At 32.3% G+C, this 21448-nt stretch overlaps 1 protein-coding gene across 7 annotated transcripts in view; it reads right to left on the bottom strand.

The window, feature by feature from the left end:
- CACNA2D1 (calcium voltage-gated channel auxiliary subunit alpha2delta 1) overlaps positions 1-21448 on the bottom strand; it is a 474506-nt gene that overhangs the window by 7452 nt on the left and 445606 nt on the right. For all 7 annotated transcript variants that reach the window (XM_069461262.1, XM_069461263.1, XM_069461264.1 and 4 more), the window contains 13 exons: positions 21345-21432; positions 20250-20312; positions 19507-19610; positions 18503-18589; positions 17266-17333; positions 14010-14048; positions 12487-12558; positions 11121-11273; positions 10988-11040; positions 9358-9413; positions 8819-8948; positions 6745-6854; positions 6339-6421 (listed from right to left, as the gene is read on the bottom strand). In XM_069461262.1, coding sequence (XP_069317363.1) covers positions 6339-6421; positions 6745-6854; positions 8819-8948; positions 9358-9413; positions 10988-11040; positions 11121-11273; positions 12487-12558; positions 14010-14048; positions 17266-17333; positions 18503-18589; positions 19507-19610; positions 20250-20312; positions 21345-21432 — 1106 coding nt within the window. The remainder of the gene's footprint in view (positions 1-6338; positions 6422-6744; positions 6855-8818; positions 8949-9357; positions 9414-10987; positions 11041-11120; positions 11274-12486; positions 12559-14009; positions 14049-17265; positions 17334-18502; positions 18590-19506; positions 19611-20249; positions 20313-21344; positions 21433-21448) is intronic.

Below are 21448 nucleotides of genomic sequence, written 5' to 3'. Positions count from 1 at the left end.
CATTTAATTGCCTTCAAAAGTCAAATCATGGTGAAGACAGCCACCAAATACTGGGTAACTTAATTTAGGTAAGTCTGTACTGAAGATACCCCTAGCAGCTTAAAAGAAAATTTATATTTAAAAGTTTCTGGGCAGGTGGATACTGTACAATAGGAATAATGACCCTAAAAATAATTTGTTTTCCTACATCGTACCTTAATATCCTTACCCAATAGCTCATGAGATAGGTAATATATTTGTTCAACTCTTTAAATGTTGAGAGATTAATAAATATATACACACATTTATTTCTGCCTATTCATTTTTTATGAACCCATTAACATGCTATATAAATTGGTTAGCATAAAAAAACTTTCTCAATGGATAGACTATTGGCTTGCTTTATTTTCTTCTTTGATTATTTTTCATTTGTTTGTATTTCATTTATACTTCTTTATAACTTGAATCTTCACAAAGCCCTTGTAAAAAGATCTCGTTTGAACACTTGTGTTTTGAGAAAATCCTTATGGTATGGTGCTTCATAATCATATACTTATAATCTATATCCTTTTGGACTCCAAAGGATGTAAGAATCCTTTACAGTGAGTCATTTTTAAAGGCATTAGAAGAGATTACACTGCCATTCCACCTTCCCTGTGACCAGAACCTAATCCACCACAAAGTGCAAGTTTTAGCCAGACTACACTGAAGCTCAGAAAGTCTATCTTGACCTTTATTGGTCCTCAAGGTGGGAAACAACTGCCAACTGATCTCTCAGGAATTATAATATTTTTTTCAACTTTTAAAATCATATCAACATTCAAACTGCATTAAGTGGATTCACTGTTCTATACTAACTGTTTTTAAATACTGAATCCTAGTCTTAATGTAAAGTATACATAAGATATATCATCTTCAAGACCAATCATTATGTATTCCTCAATGACACAGTAATATTATCTCAAATGTGCTCTTTTCATGTTCTAAAAATTGTTTCATTACAACATATTGATCTAATCCAGTTGAGCTCATGGTGATATTTAACTATTTTTATGATAAATTTACAGTTATGGTAAAAAAAAAAAAAATCATGAGATGAAAATTCAAAATTTTAATTTGTGGAGGGCTTGCATGAAAGAAATGTAAATTCCTTGTTGCCTATAGATTTTAAAGATAAAGGTAAAAAGGGAGCTGGCCTGTTGAAAACAGTACTTATGCATTTTTGTGCCTAATTGATAACCTAGACATCTTATCTAAAAATTCTGTGACAGGTAAACTTTTGAATCAAAGTTAAAAATATAATGAATTTTTATATTAATCCTCACCTATAGAATATAACATAATTTTGTACCCTGATGTTCTAGTTTGCTCATTTTTATTATGATCACAAATAGGGACAATTATATTAATAGAAACTTCATTACACTTTTTTTATGTAAGTGGTTGATTGCCTATGTACTTCTTAAAGGAATCAATGAATGAGATCTAGTATTCAGTAGCAGAATAGGGTGACTGTAGTTAATTTATTGTATATTTAAAAATAAAAGTGTAATTGGAATGTTCAAGTGCTTGAGGTGATACCCCAATTACCCTGATTTAATCAGTACATACGTCTGTATCAAAAATCATATGTAACTCACATACAACTATTAATATATCCATAATAAAAATACAACATTTTAAAAAGTAATGGAAGAAAACAGAAAAAAATATTTCAAATAGCTGCCTATAGGATATCACTTTTGAAAAGGTGTATGTGGAGACAGATTATTTAAGTTTGGTCTTTAAAATAGGCTAGGTTTCCTTAAGTTGGAATCTTTTGCCATGAAAACCATTATTTTATTATCCCAGAACAAATCTGGTTATTTTCTGAGACTCCTTCTGCAACTCCATTCCCCTTCCACCCCATACCCCACTCTGACACGCTCATTCCATTCATAGCAATGGCCACATCTCCATCTAGTGGCTCCCTAATCAATGAATACCTGGAAACCAATGAAGAAAGAACACAACAAAAATTGCTCTAGTAACACAATTGTGATGATTATAGAGCATCAAAAAGGAAACTTCAAAACAGTAAATGGAACACTAAACACAAATGTAGGTTCCCAAACATCTATTTAATAGAACTGATTGTATAATTCAGAAATTTCTCAAAAGGTTAATAATTAATGATAATTTTGGCCTAGATGATGTATTATTAAATAAAATGAACTTAGAAATTAGAAGCATTTGCACTAAAATATTTCAATAAGAATATCAATATTTTGGGAGTAAAAAAGTTATTTGTTTAAAAGAAAAATAAGAATTACCAGAAGTGCTTATATAATGCCTGATAAAACTGAAAATAGTTCATTAGTTTTGTGTTAGCATCTTTTGAGAATAAATTGAGATGACCAGTTCTAATAAATATCATTAGGGTCTTTAACAAAAGTAAGGTATCACGAAGCACATATATCTCTCCACAATGACTTAAGTTTCACACAAAAACCATATGAAAAAGTGTTTTTTAAATGAGTACATGAAACTAATATGTTTGGTTTAGGATTAGAAATTTGCATACCATTTGAAATAAGGTATTTACAAAACAACATCAGTACTGGGATTTTAATAATCTGGTTTCAGGAGATTTATTATTGTGGATTTAGGAATATGCGTTATATTCTAAAATTTCAAGCCAAAAACAAAAAGAAAAATGAGAGAAAGTGACTGACCATCCACACCACATGAAAACTTGCAGTAAAATGAAGATAGGAGCTGACATCATGGTACAGGCACGACTCGTTGTGCATATAAGTTGATCCTATTAATAACAGGCAAAGTAGCAAGTACAGGAAAAGGAAAGAAAACACAGAAAAGAAGACATACAAGATGAGATTTCATGCAATTTGCTTGCAGTTAGCAGTTAATGTGAGCTTCCATCCAGAGCAGATTCACAGTGACCATTGCCAATAAGCATTACCAAAATACTCCACTGCTAAAGAAACACAACACATTATTAGCACACCAAGCTACTAAGCAAGAGTTGTACTTTCACACACAACCCAATATATAATTTACAGGAACTTGAATTGTTGGAAATTTTGGTCTTGGTCAAATCTTTTTGATGCCTTGATCAAAATGTATAGCCTCCCAGGATGATAATATTTTGAGTAACAGGGGTTTTATATCATTTTCAAGTTCCTCTGAGTGAATTTAACCTGACTTTCTACTGTCAGAAGTTGGTAAAAAATAGTTAAGTGAAATTTCTTTGATATAAAATTCTTTGGGGAATGATTTGACATGGGTAAATCTCCTGAATGTGTAGTAGATAGAATAATAGCAGTCCTCATATCTGAATTTTATATGTCTTACTGGATAAATGGAATTTAGTTACAATTTTTTTTTTATTATTTCAGCATATGGTGGCGGTACAAAAGTTTAGGTTACGTATATTGCCCTTGCCCCCCAACCCCCGAGTCAGAGCTTCAAACGTGTCCATCCCCTAGACAGTGCACATCGCACTCATTATGTATGTATACAACCATTCCCCCCCCACCCCGGATCTGCCCAACACCTGATTAATGTTATTCCTGAATGTGCTCTTAGGTGATGATCAGGGAAACCAGTTTGATGGTGAGTACATGTGGTGCTTATTTTTCCATTCTTGGGATACTTCACTTAGTAGAATGGGTTCCCACTCTATCCAGGAGAACATAAGAGATTCTATATCCCCATTATTTCTTATAGCTGAGTAATACTCCATGGTATACATATACCACATTTTATTAATCCACTCATGAATTGATGGGCACTTGGGTTGTTTCCACATTTTTGCAATTGTGAATTGTGCTGCTATAAACATTCGGGTGCAGATGTCTTTTTTTACAGAATGTCTTTTGTTCTTTTGGGTAGATGCCCAATAATGGGATTGCTGGATCAAATGGTAGGTTTACTTGTATCTGTTTAAGGTATCTCCATATTGCTTTCCACAGAGGTTGCACTAGTTTGCAGTCCCACCAGCAGTGTATGAGTGTTCCTGTCTCTCCACATCTACCCCAACATTTATTGTTATGGGACTTTTTGATAAAGGCCATTCTCACTGGGGTTAAGTGATATCTCATTGTGGTTTTGATTTGCATTTCCCTGATGATTAGAGATGTTGAGCATTTTTTCATATATTTGTTGCCATTCTTCTGTCTTTTTTTGAAAAATTTCTGTTCATGTCCTTTGCCCACTTTTTGATAAGGTGGTTTGATTTTTTTTCCTGAGTTCTAAATAGATTCTAGTTATCAGTCCTTTATAGGATGTGTAGCATGCAAAAATTTTTTCCGATTCTGTAGGGTGACTGTTTACTCTCGTGACAGTTTCTTTGGCTGTGCAGAAGTTTTTTAATTTAATCAGGTCCCATTTATTTATTTTTGTTGTTGCTGTGATTGCCTTTGGGGTCTTCTTCATAAATTCTTTGCCTAGGCCAATGTCTATAAGAGTCTTTCCCACATTTTCTTCTAGAATTCTAATAGTTTCACTCCTAAGGTTTAAGTCTGTTATCCACCGTGATTTGATTTTTGTGAGAGGTGAAAGGCGTGGGTCCTGTTTCAGTCTTCTACATGTGGCTATGCAGTTTTCCCAGCACCATTTATTGAATAAGGATTCTTTTCCCCAGAGTATTTTTTTTGTCTGCTTTGTCAAAGATTAGATGGCTATATGAGGATGGTTTTATATCTTGATTCTCGATTCTGTTCCACTGGTCTGTGTCCCTGTTCTTGTGCCAATACCAAGCTGTTTTAATAACCACAGCCTTGTAGTATAGTTTGAAGTTTGGTAAATTGATACCTCCCATTTTGTTCTTACTGCCTAAAATTGCTTTTGCTAAACGGGGTCTTCTCTGGTTCCATACAAAGCGTAAAATTATTTTTTCTATATCTGTGAAAAATGATGTTGGTAATTTAATAGGGATTGCATTGAATCTGTAGATCACTTTGGGCAGTACAGACCTTTTAACAGTGTTGATTCTTCTGATCCACGAGCATGCTATGGTTTTCCACCTGTTTACGTGCTCTACGATTTCCTTCCTCAGTGTTTCATAGTTCTCCCCCAAGAGGTCTTTTACCTCCTTAGTTAAATGTATTCTTAGGTACTTTATTTTCTTTGTTGCTATTGTGAAGGGTATTGTGCTTTTGATATGGTTCTCAGTTTGACTGTTATTGGCATATATGATGAATTTCCCTATCAAAAGGAATGATCAGTAGTCCTCACAGAAATAATTGGGATTTACTGGCTAATCCATCTTGCATTTGTAGCCCTATTTCACACTACTGATTTTTATCTCTCCTTTGTTCCATTTTTAATTTAGATTATCTAATTCCATAATACATATCTTTGAAAATGTTTTATCCTTTCTGGGACTAAAGTGGCTATATATATGAGTAGGTAAACCTACTTTAAATGAATAAAAATGCACATTAGTCAATAGAGGTTTTGACATGTGTTTAAGATAAACAATTTATGAGATGATAATGCTTTATGTTTAGGATGCTCATTGATGTGTACAAGTCACTTCATGCAAAGGCACAACTTGAAGAACAAGAGAATTTGGAAATATTCTATGTAAAATCAGTAAAAAAAAAAAAGGTGGATAGATTTTTATGTGGCCTTCATTTTTAATAATTAAAATAATTTTAAAAGCACAAAGCTTATTACATACCCAGTAAGTCAGAATATTGTTTATTAGGGAAAAACAGCTGAAGTATAGAAAAAGTAGTGGTCATATTTATATAACATACATTAAACATGCTTTTTAATGGTTTATCAAATTAACTCTGTAATTGACCTAGTATAATTTCAAAAACAATAGAAAAAGAAATATAATTAAAGAGTGTAATACAAATCTAATATGTGATAGAAACTAGATCTATAAAATAATAGGACAATAGCTGCATAACAGGTTTTTAAATACAGAAGATTAAACTAATGAAAATATAATAAAAATAACTTATCTTCAGGCTTAAAATATAAATGAAGGGAGGCAACACATATACCACAAGTAATGTTTACTATGAGTTATTTATTTATTAGATAATTTTTTAAATCATCAGATTTATGACCTTGTATTATTAGTAAATTCATTGGAATTGTGTTTGAAAGTACAATTTCTGTGGGAAGGACAGATAAAAGAAGCAACTGTTAAGTTTATGCTAACCATGGAAACCTGAAATGAAAAAAAAAAAAATCTATCTCCAAGCAAGTATATCATGTTAATGAGAAAAACTATGGTTAAGACATTATGTTTGGGTTAAAATTGCAATTGTCTTTTTAAATTCTTGTAGACTGTGATCATTAATTTATAGTATTTTAATCCAGTAAAAGTGTGGTCTTACCAAGACATTGTTATCAAAGCAGACATCAGGCCCTTTTCGATATCTGGGTTGCTTAACCATATCACAAGGATCTGGACCGTCAGCTAAAGAGACTTGTTAAGGAATATGAAGTTATTTCTTTTTTTCACATGATAAAAAAATAATACAATATAATGTATTTATCTCCCAAAGCAAGTAAGAGACACCTTTACCATTACTCCTGCCCCACACAATCAATTCAAGTACTTAGGGATTTAAGGAACTAAATTGTGAATTCTCCTTTTCTTGGCGCATGGGTAGTTTAATCAGTCTTGACATTCAAACCAAATTTTGTGTAAGGGATCCATAGCATTCTGAGCATAGTCAATGTACCAAGGTTCAAAATGCATTACTTTAAGATGAAAACATCTCTGATGTCAAAGGATACAAGTCTGCTCTGCTTGTATGAGCAGTCGTGTGTCACAGGGACATGTCCCTTTGCTTTCAACTATTATGAATATTAAGTTGGTGTTCATAAGCTTTTCTACATGAAAGATTCTGCATAATAAATATTATAATAGCACAGAAAATGAAGAATATCTCTCGGAAAAAGAATGACAATCTTTCAAGGATTCTTATTAAAATAAAAGATATCATGACATATTGAAACACAAACCATCACAATAGTACAACAGAATGAGTATGGTTTTAGAAGAAAAAGATTATGTTTTTATTTATTAGCATCAACATATTACCTTATCTCAAATGAGTACTAAAAAATTGCAATGGGAGATGTTTTAACTGTGACCTTTTTAAAGTGTTAGTCTTCATTTCAAAATAAGCACTATTTGGTTGTTAAAACTCATAGGAAAAGAGTTTCATTTTATACATTTAAAGAAATGTGATAATTGTCACTGCAAATACTCCAAAGTTGCCTTATCTTACTGATAAAAAAACAAGGAGTACAAAAATGGCCCAGCATCTTGCCCTAGCTAAGGGCAAAGTCCAGATCTTTCTGTGAAGATGGAAATGCTTTCTGCTCTGTCCAACATGGTAAAAACTAGCCACAGAAGGCTACTGAGCACTTGAGAAGTGACAAGTGTGATTGGGGCACAAAATTTTAATTTATTTAAATTTAAATAGCTGTCTGTGGCTAGTAACTACCTCACTGGACAGTACAGACATAGACAGAATTAAGGATTCTCAATTCCATCCTCGATTTTGTCCATACCTTAAGCTGCTTCTACCTTCTTTAGCAAACAGCATAAAAATGTAATTTCTTTATGATTATATAGTTTGCAAAGGATTTTTTTTTCTATTTCCTTTTCTTTTGCTTTATGTAAATCAAAGGAAACTGTCATTCAATTTAATGTCTTGATTATATTGACTGTCACTTTAAAATTAACTTAGTTCTTTAAGCACATGTTGGTAGTAATTGGATGCCAATTAATATAAAGGCTGAAGCACTATGAAACTCTTTCCGATGTATCCACTTAACATTTCCTGAAGTCAATAGCCTGATATGCTTGTTTCTAATGCTTGTTTCTAAACAAGATGGTCTGCTTTTCTCTGAGTTCATGCTTGATGCCTCCCCATTTCTCCTCCTCTTCATACCCTCTACCTCCTCCATGGACCAGAGGTTCCATGGACCACAGATTTGGGTAAAGCAAGTCATAAAACAGACTGTGTCTTTTAAAAACTCATGATATTCAGTTAAACTCTTCTTGAAAAAAAATTTTAAACTCTTAGACTACTTTTCTGAATCCCCTAGTTATCACTATTCTCCCATTTTTACAATCTCAGATTAACCCACCTTCTCATAATTCCTCCCCTGTATGTTAATATTTCTTCTAGAATAACCTTCCCTCTATGTCTAAAAACAAAGTGTCCCAATGCTGCGACTTGCTGCTCTGTTCTCAGGGACCCTGTGGGGTGGATCATCACTTTCCTCTCAACACTTCAAAAATTCCCATCTTGCCTTCCTCTTCTATCCCATTCCAACCAAATATTCTCCATCTCTTCCCCAAATTTTTAAAGATATGTTTTATGGATACTGACTAATATTAAACCTGACCTTGGAAAATAGTATTTTTTCACAGTTCCTTCAGTTTCAAATCAAAGATAACATTTCTAGAAGTAAAAACAACCCCCAGAATACCTTTTTGTAAACTTAGTTACCACATGTAAAAAAGAAATCATATTTGGCTTATAATGACTTAAATAATCTTAATTATATTAGAATACAATCATATTAAAATATCAAATTTATCTGTATTCTGCCTAAAAGGGAAAGCAATTATCCTAATCATATAATTATTATTATAATAGAAGAAATTACAACTCATCAAAGTTAGAATTTTAAAAGCCTACAGAGAAACTGAAGACCTCTGACATTTTCAACTTAAAACAGTAACTCCTATCTGACTCCAAGAACAATCTCCATCATTTTCGGTAATAATTATAAAAGTGAATACAATTTCTTAGTGAAATAGGACTACTCCAGAACTCTAGAAACAAATTACCTGGAACAGTTTCCACAGTCTAATACACCATTGAATGATTTACTATCATTATCGAAGAAATACTGGGTTTGTTCGGTAATGCAGCTCTGCTTTGACAGGGAGGCCGTAAAGTCATCATCCTCCATCTCAACTGTGGGGAGTCAAAGCAAGGATCACCATGGTGAGCAGTCACTATAATCAGTGCCCTGGAGTCTTGTCTTCTCATGGAGCAAAATAAATGTATAAGGCCAAACGCCTTGCTTGGCTTATTTACTGCTGTCTACTATCGTGACAGCCTCTGATAGGTGCCTGATAAATATATCAATGGAATAAGTTAATTCATATACATAACAGTTATGAAATAGAGGCCAATATCACATAGTAAAGTTTCTAGGACAGTAGGAAAGGATTGACAGAAAAATTTCAACCTAAAAAAGTGTAAGGTGGATGATCTCTCTGTCCTGTCTCTCTCTCATACACTTAATCTTTGAGCTTGAACTCAGCACATCCAAAAAGAAAATTTTAATTGTTATTATGACAATATCTGAACATTTACATACCTGCTTCAAGGAGTCTTGGAAAGGTCAAACTCAAGAGAAACTGCTGTAGAATAGACCTGGGTTTAAGAAATGAATAAATAATAAAAATCTAGAAAAAAATCCCAAGTATTTTTGCATATATACATAAATTCATCATTTTGGGGAAAAATGGATAGTTTGGTCATGGAAAGCAGCATTTTTATATAAGTATTTTTTAAATTATTTAAAACAGCATAACCTCTTTCATATATAAAATGTCATGAAGTCAGAAGTGTTCAAATCATGTTCAGGACCAAGTGAGGGACAGATATGCAATGTTATTGTGCAGAAGTGTTATCTTTAAGAAGGAGATGTCAATATTTCAGTGCATAGGTTTTCACATTAACGATTTTCTCTTTATTTCAGTTTTTAAAACTTTGTTTTTTGGGTTATTTTTTCACTACAAACAAACATGACCCTGTTTGTGCCACAGGATTGGATATGTGAACTATTTACTTTGTGAATAAATTCATAAATCTGCAATGTGACATTCATGAAATAAAATATACAAATTATATATAGAGAGATGGCACATTTCAGTTTTATAGTAAATGACAATTAAGCCAAATAATACAGAATGATCTAGAACTGCATTTAGCTAAAAAAAAAAAAATTGAGGAGGGGTTTTCAGCCAGAAATTAGGATAAAGAAACAAGTATTTCAGGATCACTATGAGATTTAGAACACCTACTGAAATTAAAGTAAAAATATCATCACACAAGAAAATACAGTTTTTCAGAAAAAAATAGAATTTTTAAAATCTAAAAATAAATTTTAAAATCCCCAAATCCTTTTTGCTACTTTACTTTAATAAAATGATATAATCCCTTAATTTTAGCTGGGAAAACCTCAACATCAAATGAATAGTATACATTAATCTATAAGAAATAGGGCTGGAACAATACCATAGGATGATGATACAAAAAAAGGAATAGGAATGAAAGAAGGGAGGGAGGGAGATAATGGATTTCAGACATAATAGGAGGTTTAGTTACCTGACTGACCAGAACTAAACAATGAGAAATTTGGTCTTCCAGACTTTCCACAGTACCTCAATAAGCCATTTAAATGTCTTATTTTCATAAGTAGTAGGGCATAGGTGGGGGGTGAGAAAGGTAGGGAGGATGTTATCAGTGCAAGAATTAGATCCATTTCAGCAACATGATGCTTTTAAAACTCTGCCAGTCCTTGCATTAATTGCAAGGAGGTAGAAAGTTAAGTCACCATGCCATGAATTTGATCAATGTAGACATCCAGTTTGGATATTAAAGACGATAAATGGTAACTTTTTATAGCTCAGTATACCTAAAATGAGAAATTAAGAATATAAAGAAAAATATACAAATAAAGAGTTAATGGATCTATAGAAAAAAGGAGGTTCTAAAGAGGCTAAAGTTCGCATGAGCATAACATTGTTTTCATATGAAAAATGGAGTAATTCTAAGGTGCTCAGTTAAGAAAAACTATAAATTTTATCAATATTGCTATAGCAAATGAAAAGTAATTCTCCTAACAGTAATTTACATGTCCTCAAATCTATATTTTCATCAAATGCTTTACTATTTCATAGCACCTTTCTTTCATTACCAATAAAATTAACATTTTCACTTACCAGGCAGCAGCAGTGGCCCACCAGCCAATTTGTAATATGTCTGCGATTGATGGCTATAAAATAAAGTCATTACATTAGTCTACACTTGTATATCCCTTTGGGAGGAATTTATTCAACTGGGTATTTTACTGACCACATATGCTGAGCGATGCCCTGCTCCTTGTTTTGGTGCTGCACCGGGTTCACACACAGACTGATAATCATAAGATTTATTAAAAGCATAAACTGATATATTAACCAGATGTCTCATCAAGCTTGGATCAATCTCTCCAAAAAATCTTCCAATCTGGTAAAAAACAATAATAGTAATACAATAATGTTTCAAATTTAAGCCAAAAATGAACACCTGAATCATCCGTACAGTGAAAAGAATTAATATGAATAAACTATGAACTAAACTCAGGAGCTTAAAAGCAAATGAGAGACCTGTATATGGCATGGTGGAAAAACTAAAATGAGAGTAGCTGTTATTATTGAATGGCTCTGTGTGATATTTTATTTGGGGAAGGAATGGACATAGACTACTAAGCATGAAGGTTACAATCAAATGCCTCCTGGGTGAGTAGAACAGAGTAGGAGGGTGGAGAATGAGGAGATGTGGGTCAAAGAATACAAAGCTGCAATGATGTAGGATATACAACTTTAGAGATCTAAAGTACAACAGAGGGCTATGGCTAAAAATATCGTATGCTGGAAATTTACTGAGAGTAGAGTTTAGGTGCTCTTACCGCACAAAAAAAGGTTACTGTGAGATAATGACTATGTTAATTGGCTTGACTATAGCAATCCCTTAAATAGGTATATCAAAATATCTTGTATACCTTAAATATATGCAATAAAAAACAAATGCCTCCTGAGGAAGTGAAAAGTAGCATAAATGATAGTGGGTTGGACTAGAAAAGGAAAGAAACTTGGGACTATGAACCGGAGCAAGTCCCATCTAAAGGAGCAATCACTAGATAATCAGCTCTAGCCCATAAATATCATACAGAAAAACAGGCCAGTGTTAAGAGAGAGTTTGCTTTTTTAAAAAAGAGAAGCCAGAAATGCAGATTCAGAAATGAAATTAGTTGGCATCTTATGCAAATTAGTTTAAAAATTTGGGTGAACCAAATAGCCTATGAGCTGCCAATTTGCAGATTTGGAACTAGAAACCATAACAATCAACTAACCGTATATTAAATTAGACATTATCAACTGGCAAATATTTAGGTGAAAATTTTCTAAATTTCTGAAAGCTTAAAAATAAGTTTACATTGTATTGCAATCCTTAACTATATGTTTTAATCGTAACTGTGTTATTACCAAAAGGTAAAAATCAACTAACAAACGTAAATAACTAGATTTAGCATGCATTTCTTAATGGCTTATGTTAAGCATTTTAAAACTTACTTTATGACAGAACAACCCATCAATTTCTATAATGTTTGGAGCTTTGTAATGTTGATCAGGGAAACACACTTTGGAAAGCCTACTTCTCTATTTGTTCAGGTACATACCTGATTAGTATAATCATCATGATTTGCCATCAAAAGAAACCCACCATCATCTAGAATCACACAATCCATTACCTATCAAAATAAAATGAATAGTTAGCACATTTTTAGGAAGGTTAGAAGGTTGCATTATCATTACTCCATTACATGTAGATGATTAGAACAAAAATAGAAAAAATTAAATACCTATATCTTCTCTTAAACATATATCATTAGGAAATTCTGATGAAAGAGGCACACATAAATTTATATCAAACTGCCAGGCTTGATAATCTACCACCAATCATGCAATTAAGACTGTCAATTCAGCATGAATAAATCTCAAGAACAAATTACAAATATTCTTATTACCACTTCGAGGTCACCTAAGTGATCCAGGAAATTGGATAGACCAAGGTATCTAATAATAATTATTTTATTATTTTCAACACATAAGATTTTTACAAAAAATATTTTTTAAAATATCATTTCAGTTACTATGATACACAGACTAAAAAGGAACGTAACTATTTTATATTAAAAATGTTTGGTTGGATAGCAATATTTAAAAGCAAAATATAAAACAAAAAACATCCACGGCTGAGGAAAAATTTTTCATTCACCCTGAAATATAGGATAAATTCCCACCCAGTTTTAATATATAAAAATCAATTTAATTTTTATTGAATAATATCCCAAATAAAAACATTGTTTTCAAAGTTGGAGACATAATGCATTGCATTTTCCTAATGTGGAGGCAGCTTGCTAAAATCTTTGTTTCACAAATAGCTATATATAGTCCATGTAAAATGGATAAGCTATAAAAATAATTAAAATTATTGCCTTATAATTTCACAGGAGTAGGAGTAATAGAGATGATATGAACCCCCTGCTTCCCTTGAAAATATACAGACACACATAAGAGGACTGGAAGAAAATAGTGCATTTCATAATTCTTCTTATTTATCTACTGTTATTCTTAGACATCTTCAACTTTTGAACAAAGAAAGTTCACATTTCCGTTTTTAATTTCTCAAACACTAGAAGTAATACAAGATATCTAAAACTCAATCTATATAAGTAGAACGTTATAATTTATATAACTTCAGGGTTTAGTTCAAAAAAATTTCCTATCACCATAAATACAGTGTGAACAAATTTGGAGAAAAAGCAAAAGGTGAGGGAAGATTGCAATGATAAACCAGTAACATTGATTTGGTTAGAAACTTCCCATCCCGAAAAGGAGGTAAAGATAAATATGCACAAAAGAATGTATAGCAATTGGGACTGAAGAGAATACCATCCATATTTACATGGATCTTTTTAACTTCCCATAATATATGAATGTTTTTTTAAAATAGAAGCACTTGAAGTTAGGAATTAAAAGCATATAAATTCAAATTCATACCTATTGATTAGTTCCCATTTCCACAGATTTTTTTTTTTAGCATTTGATTAAAAATTACTGCATCTTTTTGATCATTAAAGTCTTAACATGAGTAGAAAAATAAAATATTGTAACTAAAAGAAATTTAGAGTTTTCTTACATCACTGTTTCTTTTGCAGTCACAAACTGGACCAGCACACTGAAACACAGAAATGTAATTATCACCTCACATTTTTTAAAAGTTGGATTTTAATTATATTATTACCATGTTATAATTAGAAATTTTAGAATAATCTGGGTCTTGTCTCTTCTTTCCTGGCTAATCTAGCAAGCAGTGTCTCGATTTTGTATAACTTCAATCAGGAATTAAAAAGGAGATATTACAACTGATACTATAGAAATGCAAAACGTCATCCATGAATACTATGAAAATCTCTACTCACATAAACTAGAAAACATAGAGGAAATGGACAAATTCCTGAATAAACCAATAGTGAACAATGAAATACAAGCAGTAATAAAAAATCTTCCAACAGGTAAAAGTCCCAGACCAGATAAATTCACAGCCGAATTCTACCATACCTACAAAGAAGAGCTGGTATGCATACTACAGAAACTATTCCATAACACCAAGAAGAAGGGAATTCTCCCAACTCATTCTATTAAGCCAGTATCACTTTGATACCAAGGCCAGGAAAGAACACAACAAAAAAAGAAAACTACAGACCAGTATTCCTTATTAATAGAGATGCAAAAATCCTCAGTGAAATACTAGCAAACCAAATTCAACAGCACATTAAAAAAAAAAAATCCTTCATGACCAAGTGGGCTTCATCCCAGGGATGCAAGGATGGTTCAACATAAGCACATCAATAAATGTGATTCACCACATAAACAGAAGCAAAAATAAAGACCAATGCAATCTCAAAAGAAGCAGAAAAAACATTTAACAAAATTCAGCACCCTTCATGATAAAAACCTACAAGAAACTAGGCACAGAAGGAACATTTCTCAAAATTATAAAAGCCATATATGACAGACCCGCAGCCAATATCATACTGAATGGGGAAAAGTTGGAAACATTTTCCCTAAGAACTGGAACAAGACAAGTGTGCCCATTGTCACATCTTCTATTCAACATAGTGTTGGAAATCCTAGCCAGAGCAATCAATCAAGAGAAAGAAAAGGTATCCAAATCAGGAAAGAGAATATCAAACTATCACTCTTCACTGATGACATAATCTTGTACCTAGAAAACCCCAAAGACTCCACCATGAGACTCCTGGAATTTATAAATAAATCCAGCAAAATCTTAGGCTACAAAAATCAATGTATATAAATCACTAGCATTTCTATGTACCAGTAACAGTCAAGCTGAGAGTCAAATCAAAGACTCAGCACCACTCACAGTAGCTAAGAATAGGAATATACTTAACCAAGGAGGTGAAAGATCTCTATAAAGAGAACTATGAATCACTGAGGAAGGAAATTTCAGAGGATGTAAACAAATGGAAAAACGTATCATGCTCATGGATTGGCAAAATCAACATTATTAAAATGTCCATACTATCCAAGTGATTTACAGATTCAATGTATTCCCCATCAAAATACCAACATATTTCATAGACCTAGAAAAAATAATTCTATGTTTTGTTTGGAACCAGAAAAGAGCCCAAGCAGCCAACACAATCTCAAGCAAAAAGAACAAATCTGGAAGCATCACATTACCAGACTTCAAAGTATACTATAAGGCTGCAGCAATCCAAACAGCATATATGGGTATAAAAATAAAGACATGGACCAACGGAACAAAAAAAAAAATAGAGAGAACCCACATATAAAACCATCCACATTCAGCCAACTGATCTTGGATAAAGCCGACAACAATGTGCACCAGGGAAAAGAAGCCCTAATCAATAAATGGTTCTGGGAGAATTGGATAGCCCCATGTAGAAGAATGAAATAGTACCACTGTCTCTCACCACTCACAAAAATTAATTCAAGATGGATAAAAGAATTAAATGTAAGGTATGAAACCATAAGAATTCTAGAAGAAAATATAGAAAAACTCTACTAGATATCCGCCTAGGCAGAGAATTTATGAATCAGTCCCCAGTGGCAATCCCAGCAGCAACAAAAATAAATAAATGGGATTTGATTAAACTAAAATGCTTCTGCACAGCTAAGGAAACAATCAACAGAGCAAATAGACAAGTTGTATATTCAATAAAGGTGAATGATCCGAATCTACAAAGAACTAAAGCAAATCAGCAAGGGAAAAAAAAAAAAAAAACACAATTCCATTAAAGAGTGGGCAAAGACATGAAGAGAAGCTGTTCAGAAAAAGATAGAAAAATGGCTAACAAACATATGAAAAAGGCTTAACGTCACTAATCATCAGGGAAATGCATATTGAGATAATCGCCTTACCCCTGTTAAAATAGCTTATATTAAAAAGTCCAAAAACAACAGATGCTGGCGTGGATGCAGAGAGAGAGGAATGCTACTGCACTGTTGGTGGGACTGCAAATTAATACAACCTCTAGAGATTCCTCAATGAACTAAAAGTAGACCTACCATTTGATCCAGCAATCCCACTACTGGATATTGGGTATTAATATTTACCCAAAGGAAAAGAAGTTATTTTATCAAAAAGACACCTGCACATGAATGTTTATTCCAGCACAATTCACAGTCGCAAAGATGTGGAATTAACCCAAGTGCCCATCAATTCATGAGTGAATTAAGAAAATGTGGTATACGTATACCATGTAGTACTACTTATCCATAAAAAGGATGAATTAATGCCTTTTGCAACAATTTGGATGGAACTACAGACCAATCTCTTAAGTGAAGTATATCAAGAATGGAAAAACAAACACCACATATACTCACTTAATTAGAACTAATGAATGAGAACACATGTACACAGAGAAAAATAAAACTCAGTGGAAATCAAGCAGTGGGGAGGGACAAAAACCTACCTAATGGGTACAATGAACACTATTCGGGGGATGGGCACACTTACAGTCATGACTCAAGCATTTCAAAAGTGATCCATGTAACCAAAAACATTTGTACTCTCTTTGATGTTTTGAAATAAACATTTTGAATAACTTATCTAGCATAAAATAAAATTAAATAGTTTAGCCCATTAAAAAAAGATAAGTTTTAAGTTAAAATTAGAAAATATCAATCCATAGATATCCAAACTAACATTTCATGTTATAACCTTGAAATATTTTTTATTATTTATTACTTCAAACAAAAACTTTGAAAAGAAATAGGAATTCATAATTTCACGAGTAGTGGCACTGAGAATTTATTTTGCCACTACATAAGAACCTTATTATTTTTGATGATTGAATTTTCAGAATGTTAAGTGTAGCATAAGAAGTTTTTAGAAATTATCTTACCGGATCCCTGATTGAGGTTTTGGTGAAATTCTCTATCCAGGAATTTATATCAATTTTAATTCCAACAACTGAAAAAAATGAGTTAATTTAAAGTCATAATTAGCTATAAGACAATCTTTGCTACATGACAGTTTAGGTAATTTATTCAATAGTAAATGTTAGAATGAATATAATGTTTAAGATATTTTTCTTGTGGTTCTCATTAAGAAGTAATGCTAATAGCTCTTAAACTATTACATAAATTGTAACATATATTCACATAATATTGTATTCATTAGCCTCAACCTGGTCACTTACCTAATACATTAAGGTAAAATAAAATAGCAGTGTCAGGGATAGCCTAATAAACGTGAGGTCATTCAAATGGTATATTTTAAGAGGCTTCCCTAACTTCACCAGTGCATGCAGTATGTACATAAGAAATACTTTTTGAAAGAATGAATAGATGTGTGGGTGAATGAATGAGCAATTAAATGAAGGAACAGGTGAATGAGTTAGTGAGTGAGTGAGAGAGAATCCACATAGCAAAACCGCACATGGGGTAAAATTGCCCTCAGGAGCACAAAGGCAATCTCTCTACTTCTCTATCTGGCCTCTCTAATATATGCTGTTTTAAAACTGCATTCAATATTGAATCATACAATAAAATAAGCCAGTAGTTTTACTTTGATGTATTTACCCTCTCCAGCTTACTTTCACTATGTTTTTTTGGTTTACTTTCTTGATTAATTTTACCAAAAAGGTTGTTTTTATACATTTTATAGAAAGATTTTAATAAACTCCTATCTAATTCTTTTTAACAGACATACAGTAGTCTACAGTGTAGATATGCCATAATTTTTCTTTTCCCCGAGTGAAGGGAACTTAACTTTTCATGTTTAAGTTATTATAAGTATGTATATCCTTGGCCATATGCATTTGAAAGTAGGAGACACTTCCAGAGTGAGATTGCTAGATTTATCCAACATTTAAAATTTTGATATATCCCACTAACTTGATTCCATAAATTTGTGTCATGTATAAACCTACCCACTTTTTTCAAAATTCCTCAACTCTGCATAGTATCAATTTGGTTCCCCAATTCCATAAATAACTTATTGTATTTTATTTTCATGTCTGACTTTATTTTGTTTGAGGCTTTCTAATGACCTTCCTGATAAACACTGTCAATTTATAATATAAACGTCAGATCACATTTAATTTTTGTTGTGTTTATGTGTATAATATGTATGCTTACCTGCAGGTTTAAGAAGTTTCCCTTGGATATATATTTCTACAGCTTTGCTTACCATAATGCCTGATTCATAGCCAGCAGATCCACTTTCTTAAAAAAAAAAAAAAAAAAAAAATCTAGATAAATCAAATAATATTGAATTTCTTCCAATAGATACAAATGGATGGTGTTTTGCTTAAAAATTCTAACATTTATAAAGTGCAAAGAGGAGTGTTCTCTCCTGCCTCTTCTTTTTATATATATATATACATATATATACACACATATATATACAAACCAGGCTAACTGGAATATCCATGAATTGGTTTGTATTAATTGACTTGGAACATTAATTAGTTTGTTGCAACTACTTCATGATACAATGAATACATGCCAAATCTCTGCTTCATAACATTTGTTAAAATATTGGGGAAGCTGCTGAAGTGAAGTAGAAAGATTGATCTTGGATGTATAAAATTGACTTTGCCTTTTATAAGATATGTATGTCCCTGAACAAAACTCTGAAATTCTCTGAACTTCAGTTTCCCGATTTGTGAAAATGGGGGTAAATAATACCTATGCTCAAAGACGTTGAAGGATTAAATTAGAAAGTTTTTGGGAAATCACCAGATAAAATATTTTAAAAGATGAACTATTAATTTTTATAAATATCATTATGTAATACTGATAAATATAATTAATCAATCCACTGCATTTTATTTAATTCATTAAAGTCTTCAATATATTTTCAGTTGTAATAAGAGGGATTATCCACATGTGTTTCTATTTATTGTGCATGCCTGCTAGATATGCTATCTGTAAGTTATTGGATGTCATCTTGCTGTGTATGCATTTACCTGTCCAACTAAATGGATGTTCCTTTTCTATTTTTCTAATGCCTTGAATATATGCTTAATAACTATTCTGAGCACTTAACATAAAATATAGTGATTTGGGGAAGCAGATAATAGCCATAATTTATTTTAAAAAAGGAATTGAGAAAAGCTAAATTCCAAAGCAATACTTACTGTTAAAGTAGGGAGCAGTGAAAACATAGTTATCATTATCTAAGCTCCTTTTATAGAAGCTGTCCTCATATGTCTCTGGATTTTCTTGCCAATTTTCTCCAGCCCTAAGAAGGAAATGGCTCATTATTTGTATTCTTCAATCTACTTGATAACCTACTTTTCCCTTTGTGGACACACTGAACTTTACAGATATGCCTACATCTCAGGTATGTCTGAGGAAGTTAGTGGTAATTGATAGCATAACTGATACTCATTACTAAGAAATATATCAACATAGCATTACATTAAGAATCAGCAGAGTAAAACTAGCAGTCAGCGTTTCCTATTTACTAGGCAGGTAATACGGACAGGTAAGTTAATAGGTCAATTAATATTAGTAAGCCTTCGTGTCTACATAGGCTCCTTCATAGACAAACAGAGGTAAGATGCATCAAAGAACAGGGAAAACAATGAAGTGCTACACAGATATTGTTAATAGGCTGTAATCATTATGTTAATTTAGCTTGTGTTTATGAAGAGAAAAATCTCTTTAAACATCGCAAGCAATATCATTGAAGAATTTTATAATATAATTTTGAAAAAATGGGATAGTTTAATAATGCAAATACTTTAAATAATGAATCCAATTTAATCGACCAACAATGATCAGTTTCTCTAAAGAATGGCTTCCTTATCCAGTACCGTAGAGATCCTTGGCACAGTCATGTCATGCACCTATTTTTACAGATGTTATTTGAACTTACTCTTTGGGATAAACTCTGGTAATCCCACCATCAGTCACAACAAACCGTGCTTTCACTCCCTTGCTGGAATAGAAGACAAAAAGAAAGACATGTTTTATGAAACTTACTCTAAGATACTAAGGTGTTGGTGATACAAAGAGAAATAAAACAAGTTTCCTAAAATAAAGGAAGCCAAAGTAAATATATCAATAGATGCACAGCTATGCTTTAATAATTGAAATGTCTATGAAGTAAGTACTCAAAGGATGCTTAAGGAAGGTATCTCATAGGAAATAATGATGGAGCTGCATTTTGAAGATGGAATGAAAGTTGACAGGGATGACAGAGAAAGCAGGAAGACAACCCATGGAGAGCAAAAAGTGTAAGGGAAAGCCAGTGAAGATTGCTGGATTAGGGAATAAGGAGAGAAACAGGAAATCAAGTTTCAAGTACAAGTTTCTCAAGAATCGTCAGTTTATGAATAACTTTGAATTCCATGCTAAAGAGCTTCACCTTCATCTTGAAATTAGAATTGTATTTTAGAAATAAGATTCTGGCAAGTATGAATTATATAGAGAACAGAATGGAAGGTCTGGGTAGAGGAATGGAAAATACTAAAGGCACAAAAACAAGTTGCTGTAATTTCATAGAAATGGAATTTTATGATCTTGATTATGAAAAAAAGCAGAAAATATTGCTGGGGGAAATATTTAGCATTTAAAGATTGATTGCAAACGAGGTGGAGAAGATACTGTAAATAAGAATCACACTCGGATTTCTCAAATTTCCTGACCAGATGTATGGTAGTGGTACTTGACAGCCAACTGTACATTCACCAGAAATCCTATTTTACCACAAACACAAACATACAAATGTGTCTCTGTAATTTGTTTTATTCACACTGAACTGTATATACGTGTAAAGCTGAATAATGGTGGATATTAGTCCTAAAATACACTCACAACTGAAAATGCAAATTGTCAACACTTGTAAAATGATTTTCTTGAGAAATTATTAAAGATAAATAATAAACTTGAGACTCATTATCCAAAAATTTCCCAGGGAGAAGCTAAACTAAAATATAGAATATATATTTTTATTAATAAAAATACTTACATATTTTTCTGCTTACTCCAGTAATTTTGGACAAGTTCATTTGTAAAGCCTGCATCCAGTAAGACTCTATTAATCAAATCTGTATTACCTAACAGAGAAAAAGG

The sequence above is a fragment of the Eulemur rufifrons genome, chromosome 29, assembly GCF_041146395.1.
Source record: "Eulemur rufifrons isolate Redbay chromosome 29, OSU_ERuf_1, whole genome shotgun sequence".
NCBI lineage: Eukaryota > Metazoa > Chordata > Mammalia > Primates > Lemuridae > Eulemur > Eulemur rufifrons.
The sequence above is the reverse complement of the archived record's forward strand: the minus strand, read 5'-3'. Positions and strand labels throughout refer to the sequence as shown.